Here is a 12,071-nt window from a genome sequence, read left to right as displayed (position 1 = left end):
CCATTTCCCGCCGGGACGGCGCGCGATTCAATCAGAGGATGAGACCCACGCGATACGCCGACTCATTCCCTACTCCTCTCTCTCTCTCTCTCTCTCTCTCTCTCTCTCTCTCTATTTACTGCTGTCAAATTCTGCACGAGGTACTCTTAAAGCTTCGCTATGACCGTACTGGACGCTGCAGAGCAATGTATGACCCTCTTGTCGTGTAAAAGGACTTCCATGTACTTACAAGTTAGAACGGACTGCAGAGAAATTTCTCTTTAAGTGACCGAGCATGTCTGTCATTTTCAGCCAGGTGTCCGGATACTTTTGATCACATAGTGTAGCTAAACGTGTCAACTACTATTACTGTCACATTACATATTGCATTACCTTGCCAGGTTTTTCTCTCGCACGACAGATGTCAATAGTAACAGTGGAGAGTTTATAAACCGTGTCGGGAAAAGCAGTGCATCCGTTGTCGTAATGCGGAAGCGAAGGGACTTTGGAAAGGGCGTGATCATTTGCTTTCGGGAGAAAGGCGGAATCATGCTGACTGATGTTGATCGGCGACGAAGGCTGGAATTTGCGTGCCATTAGCGCTTCTAGACGTCCACTGAACAGTGACAGGTGGCCAAGCTCCATCTGACACATGGCCGCTGGCGTCTATGGTGTGGAACGTCTGAGAGCAAATATGGAGGGAGCGTTGTGGTCTGGGTAAATGTTCTCGTGACATTCCATGGGTGATCTCGTCATTTCGGAGGGCATAGTGGATCAACACAAGTATGCATCCATCTTTGGAGAACATGTCCAGCTCCACATAAAGTTTGCTATTCCTCGGTACGATGGCAAGTGTAAGCAAGACAATACAATGTATCACACAGCTCATAGTGTGAGTGCGTGGTTCGAAGAGGACCCTGACCATCAAATTCTCTGGATTTACACCCAGTCGAACATCTATGGATCCACCTGAGTTGGGCTGTTCGTGCCGTAGATACTGAACCGAGAGATACAGCGCAGCTGGCCATAGCAGACTGGGGTCGGCATGGCTCCACATTCCTATCGGTTCGTTCCAGTCTCTCACTGACTCTCTTCCTGCACGTCTCGCAAAGATCCGTGCTGCAAAAGGTGAGTACTCAGGCTTTTGACAGGTGGTCGCATTAATATGATCGCACTGTGTATGTATTGTTATGTCTCCTATATGTTCCAGACTGAAGTTCGGAGTGGCACATATCGTGGCAATGGAGAGAACTACCAGAATGAGCTTTTCACTCTGCAGCGGAGTGTGCGCTGATATGAAACTTCCTGGCAGATTAAAACTGTGTGGCGGACCGAGACTCGAACTCGGGAGAACTGCGCAGGAGAGCTTCTGTAAAGTTTGGAAAGTAGGAGACGAGGTACTGGCGGAAGTAAGGCTGTGAGGACGGGGCGTGAGTCGTGCTTGGGTAGCTCACTTGGTAGAGCACTTGCCCACGAAAGGCAAAGGTCCCGAGTTCGAGGCTCGGTCCGGCTCACTGTTTTAATCTGCCAGGAAGTTTCATGAGAGAACCACCAGCTGGTCGCCTACAGTGTCTAGCGGAATAGCAGTAAGATAAAGTAAACAGGTGCTGCAACACCGACACATGATCGGAATACATTTCGTCCCAGGAAGAATGGACAGTACTTAGCGATAAGTCAGGAATGATCATTCACGCTAAAAGGACTAGTAAACATGGCTTGTAGAATGCCTACCTTAATAGCTATGAACGCTTGTTCATCTTCGCTGTAGTATAACACAAACGCATCTCTTCTACTGAACGTGCACATAGCTCTTAAGATACCCATTTTAAAGCCCACATTTACTAAACTTCCCTGCTTGAAATGGTTGTTCCTATCATAACCCTCAATTTTGACCATTCCTCCTGGAACACACTTTGTATACATGCCTATATATGTACTATGAAATACAGTCACCCTCTGCATTTTTCTTCCCCTGTATGTGAAGGCTAATCTCAGCAGCTACTGTAGGGATTTTTTTATGTGCTTCACTATTGGATAGAATGATTCACAAAGAAGGTTTGTGTACATAACTTATTACGGCTACACCAGGCGATTCACCTGGCTGTAGATAGTGCTACCAGTGCGAAGCCACTTTGCTGGTTTCCAAATTCGTTAGCTTAAGTATTTCCTGCTTGCCTGAGCATAACCTGATATAACTGGTTTGTGTTACACATATGATTAACTTACAGTGAAGTGCATAGACTGCTACAACAAATGAAGAATATGCAATAACTTCATGGTTCTACTTAACCTTAAGACAAAACATAAACTGGTTTGCACTTGCCTTGCTGCTGTGAGTAATCGTCTGTGCTCTGCCCTACGTAAATCTTTACCCAGAGATGACGATGTGAACCATCGACACTCTTAGTGACACAATAAAAAACTACTGAGGCAGAAAACTGATTGTTTAATAATTAACTACTATCGGTCATAATTCTCACAGCCCTGTACGTAGTGGACAAAATTAGTTATTTGCGTGAAACATGTTTGGATGGATGAAACATCGAGGAGATATTGCAGGAAGAATGATGGGTGCAGTTACATTTGAATGAGCCCGCTGGACGTTTCGGCTGCAGCTGCGGCGGCACCATCAGGAGCGTGACCCCGGCGGGCCATAAAGCGCGGCCCCGGGCCCGGCCCCGCCCACCGCCCCGCCCACAACGCCCCCGCACCCGCATATTCGGCAGGCCGCGCCGGCTTTTATAGCCACGGAACTCCGACTCACATTCTTCACGCTTCGCTCGGAATTTCCTCTCCTCCTGACCGCAGCGCGGCGGACGGCTCCTTGAAAACAAAAGCAGTAAACTAGCCCTCCCCACACCCCCACCTGCAGCGATGACTGAACGCGCGCGTAATGGTCTTCTCCCCTTTATTTTCTTTCTTTCTTCTTTTTTGTTCTCTGCTTTCGTTGAGCTCTTGTGATGAGGGGTAGTCAACAAACAGTACCCGGCCTTATTCCTTGCCTCCTCCTGTGAAATATTTTTAGTACTTAGATCCGAGGGTGCACAAAGATTTAATTACTTCCGGACATAATGAGACATTAGAGTTAATTACTGGTTTACCCGCTGTGCAGACCATCTTTCCAGCTTTCGTTGTCTCGTCTAGTGTCCTGGACTTTTAGCGTAGTCGTGATGAGGATTTTAACATTCATTCATTCATTCATTGACTATGTGCGAGAGCGCCTGTGTGTGTGTTCGCGCAATGGCAGAACTGTTCACATACACTTGCAAAAATTGTAAATACTTCAAAGGCAAATAAATTAGTTTAAACAACTAGATGCATCGCCGTTTTGTGGAAAATGCACGCAATGGTCATCTGTCCTGAAGAATATATGGCCTAGCTGCCACAAGAAAATATATTAGTTTTTTTCATTTCGATCTAAATATGATTTTGCTTTGTGATAGCTCTCTTTTTGCATCGGACTTAACTTTAACAGTTAATAAGTTATGTTTTAACAACATTTTGTCCTGTAAAAAACGCTATTTGTTTCATCACCATTACATGTTTTGGTGATATCTCACCGTCTTCAGTGGGTTTAATTTATTTTTCTATCGAACAATGAATGTTACATGAGAATAGATATGGTTTTGTAACTCTGGTCGTTATATTAAATAAGTCATTATATAAAAAAGTATTAAAATGTGTACGTTAGTACAATTAGTACAGATAATTACATAAACGAAGTACAAAATAATCCAAACACTAGTAGTTTTATTATAGGTCTAAAAAGACACAGTAGTTAAGAGAAATCTCTGAGAACATTTTGTGTTCAGAACTCAATTATACTCCAGAAAATGAGTAAAGCATGTCCTAGTAAAGCATATACTTTTGTTAACGCTTTTAATATAATGTCCACAGTTCCAAAAATACATATATTCTCATGTAACATTTACCTACTGAAGCCAGGAAACAACATAGAAACATGCAAGAATGAGGAAAACATAAGAAATGTTTTAAAAATAATTTTTTTTTGTGTTTCTTTGCGTGCATGTAATTTATCATTTGTTGCTGTACGACCACCACGGAAGAATGGTTGCTGTAGTCGGGGAAGGTTCTTTTATATCCTATGCAGTAGGTTTTTTACTGCAGTAGGTTTTCACTGAACGCAACGCAGTTGGCAATAGGCAAAAAACAGGTAGTGTCTGTCCATTCGTGTATTTCCTCCGATTTTACAACAGGAAAACAGACAGAATGTTGGTACATTGTTACTCTGCTGCTTTTATATCGAGTGTCTGTGAAGTCAAGTATCCTGGAAGATGGTGCTTCAATAATACATTTTATTTTACCCATACCGTCTTAAAACTTTATTGACTACTCTCATAGTTTGATTAGAACTTTTGAGTCTCCTAAAATAGATTCATTTCTTTCCTGGAATGGAGGAAGGTCAATTCAGTTGTGTTACATTGAAACAATACTACCGATTTCCTGGAAAAAGACCAAGGAAATAGGATGACTGAAAGTATGTACGGCAACTATAATCCATCGACTCCTTCAGAGCAGGATAATCCCACTGCTTAAACAAAAGTAATATGAGTTTCCAGTCCGAGATCGGTCGTGGAAGTTAACGACAACTGTTTAACTTGCAGGAACAGATGTTTTTCTGCAGAAACATTTTGAGTACGAACGAGCTGTCAGCAAGTTGAATGTTACGACTGCTCACGTTCTGTCAAAAGCATGAACATGTGCAGGATCATTATATTATAACTATATTTTTTCGAGACTGTGCCATTAGAGACGGAAGACATATTAATTGCCAGCAGAAGGCTGGAAACAATCTAAGCAGTATGTCTCTTGGTGCAATTATGTTCCAAAACACTGGAAATTTTTCCAGACCGCTGAAAGGTCATATTATTCAGAAGATTCACACTATATAATAAAAGCTTGTTACGCGGTGTCCGACGTTGCACGCCGAATAACACAGTGGAGCCTAGCTCTGATTGTCCGCACACATTCACATCGGATCACTCGTCGTACTCTGGTTGGCAAGGTATGGGTTTTTAGCTCTACTAGATAAGTTCTCCATCTACATCTACGTGATTACTCTGATACTGAAGATTAAGTGCCTGGCAGAGAACACAGTCGACTGTGGTAGGCAGTGCACCTTAGAACTGCTAAATAAGTTATACAGTGGAGGGAGGCATAGTCTGTCAGTGAAATGAAGAGGGAGCAGGCGATTGCTCACTCTCTCTTCACAGCTCCGTCACAATAAGCACACACTGGTTTCTTCCGAATGTTTTATGGGGCTTTCGCTGTACGGTTTTAAATGAGTGGCAGACACGCCTGCGAGAGATTATTTTCCATTAAAAATGTACTAACAATTTTACGAAATACAGAATAAGCACATCAACAGACTCTACACAAATCACCGCCGCTCTGCACTGTTGGACGGGAAACTGATTCTTATCCATCCTGTGCGGCAGTTAAGGCATTCTTCCAGAAATGACCACTACCCTATCACAACGCCATTCATTCTTCTGTTTATCGCCGCGCGAAATGGCCGCGTGGTTTGAGGCGCCATGTCACGGATTGCGCGGCCCCTCCCGCCGGAGGTTCGAGTCTTCCTTCGGGCATGGGTTGTTCTTAGCATAAGTTAGTTTAAGTAGTTTAGAGACTGATGACCTCAGTAGTTTGGTCCCTTAGGAATTCGCACACATTTGAACATTTTTTATGTTTACCGAAAGACTAAAACAGCATTCCAATGGCAGCAGGACCATGGCTATAAAGCATGCCCCGTTCAAACTAACCCTCAGAATGTGGCCAGCGTAAAGTATCTTTGTGTGAAAACTAACATCAGAAGTGTAGCAGTGGCGATAGTGATAATTATTAATGAGTTATTTATAGATGCACCATTCCTGTCACTTTAAAACCAAAAGTGACTTTCAGACTTTTGTAAAAGTACCATCCGCTTGATTTCGTGATTGATGAGGTGACGTCTGAGGGTACCGTGATCACTTGCAAGTGTAATTCTGATGAAGAGAACACCCTTGAACCTTTGTCACACGTCACCTAATTAAAGAAGTTGAAGGGGTAGGGTAGTACAATACTGGTCACATAAAACATACTAACAGCGGCAGTATACAAATAAAAAATGAAGAAATAATTCATATCTAAGTGCAACTGTTAAGCAGGGTGAAGGTTCAGTAGAAGCAACGGAGGTTGTGCAAATGGAGCTGTAGGGCAAATTATGCAAATATTGTTGCACGGTTGCAGCACAGTTTTACTTTTTATCTCGCATTATGATAATCTTTGTACTATTGCACCCTCTTCCGCTTCTTTTATTACATCTATAGATTTGAAGATGACTTGAACAAAGGTCCAAACCGATTACATAACTTACATTCTGCTAAACAGGAAACCAGTTTTATACATCATTCAGTATAATGGATTTGAACTTTTTATTTCTGTGCCTTCAAAAGATAGTAATAGATTTAAAATAAAGATTCTTTTCCTCTTCACAGCTAGCTCTGAAGCACACAAAAATGCAACATCTGAAGAATTTTATATCCAAATGTGCCAAATATTTCTGGAGAAAGCAGAAGGCAGTCAGTTCGCTCCAGCTATTTGAACCTGTCGCGGCTTCTGCCAGACCGGAGTAAGCTAAAGTGTCCTCCGCTGGGCAGTGCTACGACCAGAGTAGGGGACGGTGACTCACCCTGGTGCGTCTTGCCCGACATGTAGTCGTCCTTGCAGATGAACTTGTTGTCGTCGAGCACGTAGAGCTCCTCGCCGGTGGACAGCTGCTTGCGGCACACCATGCAGGTGAAGCAGTTGAGGTGGAAGACCTTGTCGCGCGCCTTGCGCACCAGGTCCTGCGGCGAGATCCCCTGCGCGCAGCCGCCACACTTGGTGCCGTAGCGCCTGCAACATACACGCCGCACTGCCGACACTCACAACAGAAAAGGTGCTTGCACTCGACTCCGGCTTAGCCTCGGTTTCGTACTCGCACCGACACAAGTTTATCACTGTCGCAGGTGGAAGCCCGGAGCTGTGAATGCAGACGCAAACAGTGAAACTCGAGCCACGCAGTCACCATAAGCTAAGGAGAAATCTGATATAGCGACGTTCCAAACAGAATTACAGATAAACACTGGAGAGCTGTCCAACAAAAGGTAACTGTGAAGCGTTGACCGAATAGCTGGTGTAGTGCGGACGGTAAACACAGCACTGCTTGTACACACCCCTATAGGGAGTGAGACGTCTGGAATCCTGACCAGTTGCAGAGTCATCGAAATACCAGGCGAGTATGTAGACGAGCAGATGGACCCTCGGCCGCTCAGTGCTCAGCTGCTAAATTACGAATCCAAAGGTGTCATGTTCGATTCACGAGCGTTCCTAGGATTTTTATCTATCGCTCATTACTTCTTTCACCTCTGGCAGTATTTAATAATGTGAAAAATCTTGAGCGACACTGTGTTTAGAGTCAACATTAAACAATACGGGGTGTTAGGGGTAGATGTGCCGATGTTTTTACTGCTGACTGAGGACAGTGTACTGAAAAACACACAAACGAAAAAATGGCTGACATCGAAATAAGTGTCCAAGGAATAGAAAAGCAACTGGAATCACTCAACAGAGGAAAGTCCACTGGACCTGACGGGATACCAATTCGATTCTACACAGAGTACGCGAAAGAACTTGCCCCCCTTCTAACAGCCGTGTACCGCAAGTCTCTAGAGGAACGGAAGGTTCCAGATGATTGGAAATGAGGACAGGTAGTCCCAGTCTTCAAGAAGGGTCGTCGAGCAGATGCGCAAAACTATAGACCTATATCTCTGACGTCGATCTGTTGTAGAATTTTAGAACATGTTTTTTGCTCGAGTATCATGTCGTTTTTGGAAACCCAGAATCTACTATGTAGGAATCAACATGGACTCCGGAAACAGCGATCGTGTGAGACCCAACTCGCTTTATTTGTTCATGAGACCCAGAAAATATTAGATACAGGCTCCCAGGTAGATGCTATTTTTCTTGACTTCCGGAAGGCGTTCGATACAGTTCCGCACTGTCGCCTGATAAACAAAGTAAGAGCCTACGGAATATCAGACCAGCTGTGTGGCTGGATTGAAGAGTTTTTAGCAAACAGAACACAGCATGTTGTTATCAATGGAGAGACGTCTACAGACGTTAAAGTAACCTCTGGCATGCCACAGGGGAGTGTTATGGGACCATTGCTTTTCACAATATATATAAATGACCTAGTAGATAGTGTCGGAAGTTCCATGTGGCTTTTCGCGGATGATGCTGTAGTATACAGAGAAGTTGCAGCATTAGAAAATTGTAGCGAAATGCAGGAAGATCTGCAGCGGATAGGCATTTGGTGCAGGGAGTGGCAACTGACCCTTAACATAGACAAATGTAATGTATTGCGAATACATAGAAAGAAGGATCCTTTATTGTATGATTATATGATAGCGGAACAAACACTGGTAGCAGTTACTTCTGTAAAATATCTGGGAGTATGCGTGCGGAACTATTTGAAGTGGAATGATCATATAAAATTAATTGTTGGTAAGGCGGGTACCAGGTTGAGATTCATTGGGAGAGTCCTTAGAAAATGTAGTCCATCAACAAAGGAGGTGGCTTACAAAACACTCCTTCGACCTATACTTGAGTATTGCTCATCAGTGTGGGATCCGTACCAGATCGGGTTGACGGAGGAGATAGAGAAAATCCAAAGAAGAGTGGCGCGTTTCGTCACGGGGTTATTTGGTAACCGTGATAGTGTTACGGAGATGTTTAACAAACTCAAGTGGCAGACTCTGCAAGAGAGGCGCTCTGCATCGCGGTGTAGCTTGCTCGCCAGGTTTCGAGAGGGTGCGTTTCTGGATGAGGTATCGAATATATTGCTTCCCCCTACTTATACCTCCCGAGGAGATCACGAATGTAAAATTAGAGAGATTAGAGCGCGCACGGAGGCTTTCAGACAGTCATTCTTCCCGCGAACCATACGCGACTGAAACAGGAAAGGGAGGTAATGACAGTGGCACGTAAAGTGCCCTCCGCCACACACCGTTGGGTGGCTTGCGGAGTATAAATGTAGATGTAGATGTACTTTGGTCAGAGCTGCAGAATGACAACTATTTGTAAGTTAATTCTAGGACACTATGCTTTAGACGAATACTTCTGAGCTTAGTGCCGCTATCTGTTGTAGGCGATACTATACTCGTCGACAGCTGTGGGGTCCAGGGCTGGCCGGCCCTTCTATCCACCAACGACTACCGGAGGTGGTGGCTGCGACACGCTCTGATAGCGGGGCTTAAGGCAGTGTCAGCAGTCTCTCAATGGATGTTCAGCAATGCGCCACTAGTCTGCCGCGGTACCAAATTCGGAGCGATACGGCAGGAAAGCGTCCTTCGCGTATTTGATGAAGCACTCCGGCAACCTTCATACAGCCTATTTCAGAGTGGTCGGACGCTCACTTCTGATACAAGTCTGGTTCCTCAACATCCATGATATCTCACTTGGTGAGAGTTCGCGTTTTCATTCGCCATAACATAATCTTGAGCAATCAGAGCTCTTCGCTTGCTGTGCCTCTGTCGCCAGTTGATAGAATGGGCAGATGGTGACACGTTATGCAGGTCATACGAGATGGAGGGCCTGCTCAGGAGAACAGGGTTGACCGCTCGATAAATGACATATTTCGCACTAAAACAAATGCAATCTCTCAAAAACGTTATTACTATTGCTGGGTCCATGCGCGACCGTATAAATACCCCATCTCTCCTTTGTACTCGATACGAATCCTATCAAGTAAATATTGGCCGTTACCGTTGCACCGGAGGCAGTCATGAGAACACAAATTCGTCGAGATCTAAACACTTCTTGTTTGTAGAGGGAGATGGTTAGATATTCTAAGACCGTTCTCTGGTGGTGAGGTGGTTCAAGTTTCCTTGGGATAGGATGTGGAGAACGGTTAGGTGTAAGGTTGAGAGAGTGTGATGGTACAAGGATTGGTAGTCACGGATGAAGAGGCCGGGTGGTCGGTGCTAGATTTATGGGAAGTGATGGAAATCGGGAGGTTTCGGGGTAGGAGAGGAGACGTTGATGTGGCGGGAGCGGTAAGCGTTCTCCAGCAGCCTGGCCCTGGATACACCTCAGCTGACTCCGCCCACTCTGGCTGGCCACAGGCGGTCATGGGTGTCGCGTTCACACCCGTGCGTCTAGATCAGCGCCTTGCGGCCAGGGTTCGACCATAGGCCTCTCGCGGCGCATCCGTACCATGTAGCACGCGAGCCATGTATTTCCCACCAGAAGAATAACCGTTTCGAAAGGTGTATCGGCTGCAAGATTCATTTATTCCTCATTTTACCGCGCCCTTCTCCTTACATCTCGTTATGCAGATGAAAGTTGATGCATTTAATTGTGGATTCCTAGCTTGAAACATGCAATTTCACTTTAGAAACTTCGGCGATTGGTGTAGTCAGTGGAATCTCTAGATCAATCCTACTAAAAAGCACCACAGTTCGTCGACACAGAGACGACTATCTAACTGTTCACTTGTCCCATCCACCGTAAAATACGCAGAACGAACATCAAGATTCCGCGCGCACTAAATAACCAAAGCAGAACCGGCGTCTTTAAATACTCAAAATAGTTCCGTGTTACTATTCCACACCCAAAATTCATCTGTGACATCCATCCTTCTTGCTAACCGTGCCATACACCTCCCATCCCTTCCAAGATGAAAGTGGCTAACCACTTTCGTCCTCCCTAATGACAACCTTATTCACCTTCGGACACCCACGCCCCACATACTATATCTTTACCCCATACATGCCCACATTCATTTCATATGATATTCCTTCAGTACCATCCGCATCCAAATCCTTCACCCAAGGCTACAGAAGCCCTTCCCATAATTAAACTCAACAGTTGTAGAACAGTACACATCATCATCATAATTATCGACATGTCAACGTCTTTCACAGCATAAATATTTACGAACGTATGTAAGTTGTCTTTCAAAATATCTGAAGATCAGCACATACAGAACTGCTAGCCTCTACTTAAAGAAGAAATGTGAAACCGTAAATAAAGAGAGTATTTATATGCATCATACTTTAATATTTGCCACTTGAATTAGGCGAGAAGAACATTTGTGAGTATTTAATACGATATGAACAATTAGTTTTGAAGTACAGATACAAGCAGCCGAAAAAATGGGACTTAATGTTCAACATCTTACATTGTCTAAAGGAAGAACTTGCATAACCAGAAAGAGCAGATCAGTGAATAAGGTTTCTTGTGTACTGTGTTGCCTTTAACGGGGTCATAAACGTAAATACACGTACAACGTAACAATGATTCGATACTCATCGGCGAAACACAAGTAGGCGAGCTTTTGTTGCCTGCCAGGTACAAATCAATATTTTTTTAAAGAAACTATTAAAAATGATACGTAATTCAATTCATATTAACACGGTAAACAGTCTCAGTTAAGGTAGGTTGCGATTACTTCAATTCCTTTAATATTACAAGTGGTTTTAGGTGAATATGAATTTCCAGATTATTTCCTTGTTCGTCTTTCGTTCGTATAATTGCAATAATTACGTCTCACAACCATCTTGCGCTACTGACAATAAAAGGAAAGTCAAAGTTCATTATATCCTTGTTAGACGCATTTCTTTCGGGCAGTGAATGAAAGCGGCCGAAAATCCCAACCATAGTGCGTTTGTTTGCGTAGGCAAGAGACAAAAGTGTGTACAAATACTCGAGGCCTTTCACAGGACATGGATTGCGTTAAATTGAATGACGGCTGTAAATCTGAAAGAGCTAAAAAAAGGAAAAAAGAGAGTATAAAAGTTGTGTGAGTGGAGGGGGGGGGGGGGAGGGGGAGGGTGAGTGGGGCTGGGGGATATGGAATTCACGAGGGTACGGATTTATAAACGTGGAAACTAATATAAAAACGACGCGGCTCCAATAGCGGGGCCCTCCTTCCCATAAATGTCGGCGTTTGATGGATGCGGCTGAAAGGCTGCCGGCCAGATAAGTTTGCTGTCGGCTCTTTGAGGGGCGATCGGCCGGCGCTTCTGTTGCGCCCGCAGCTCCACTGC

At 44.3% G+C, this 12,071-nt stretch overlaps 1 protein-coding gene across 1 annotated transcript in view; it reads right to left on the bottom strand.

Moving 5' to 3' along the window:
- Positions 1–12,071, bottom strand: part of LOC124712468 (LIM/homeobox protein Lhx5) — a 477,246-nt gene that overhangs the window by 170,357 nt on the left and 294,818 nt on the right. Inside the window, exon 5 of the mRNA XM_047242764.1 lies at positions 6,671–6,876. Coding sequence (XP_047098720.1) covers positions 6,671–6,876 — 206 coding nt within the window. The remainder of the gene's footprint in view (positions 1–6,670; positions 6,877–12,071) is intronic.

The sequence above is a fragment of the Schistocerca piceifrons genome, chromosome 8, assembly GCF_021461385.2.
Source record: "Schistocerca piceifrons isolate TAMUIC-IGC-003096 chromosome 8, iqSchPice1.1, whole genome shotgun sequence".
NCBI lineage: Eukaryota > Metazoa > Arthropoda > Insecta > Orthoptera > Acrididae > Schistocerca > Schistocerca piceifrons.
The sequence above is the reverse complement of the archived record's forward strand: the minus strand, read 5'-3'. Positions and strand labels throughout refer to the sequence as shown.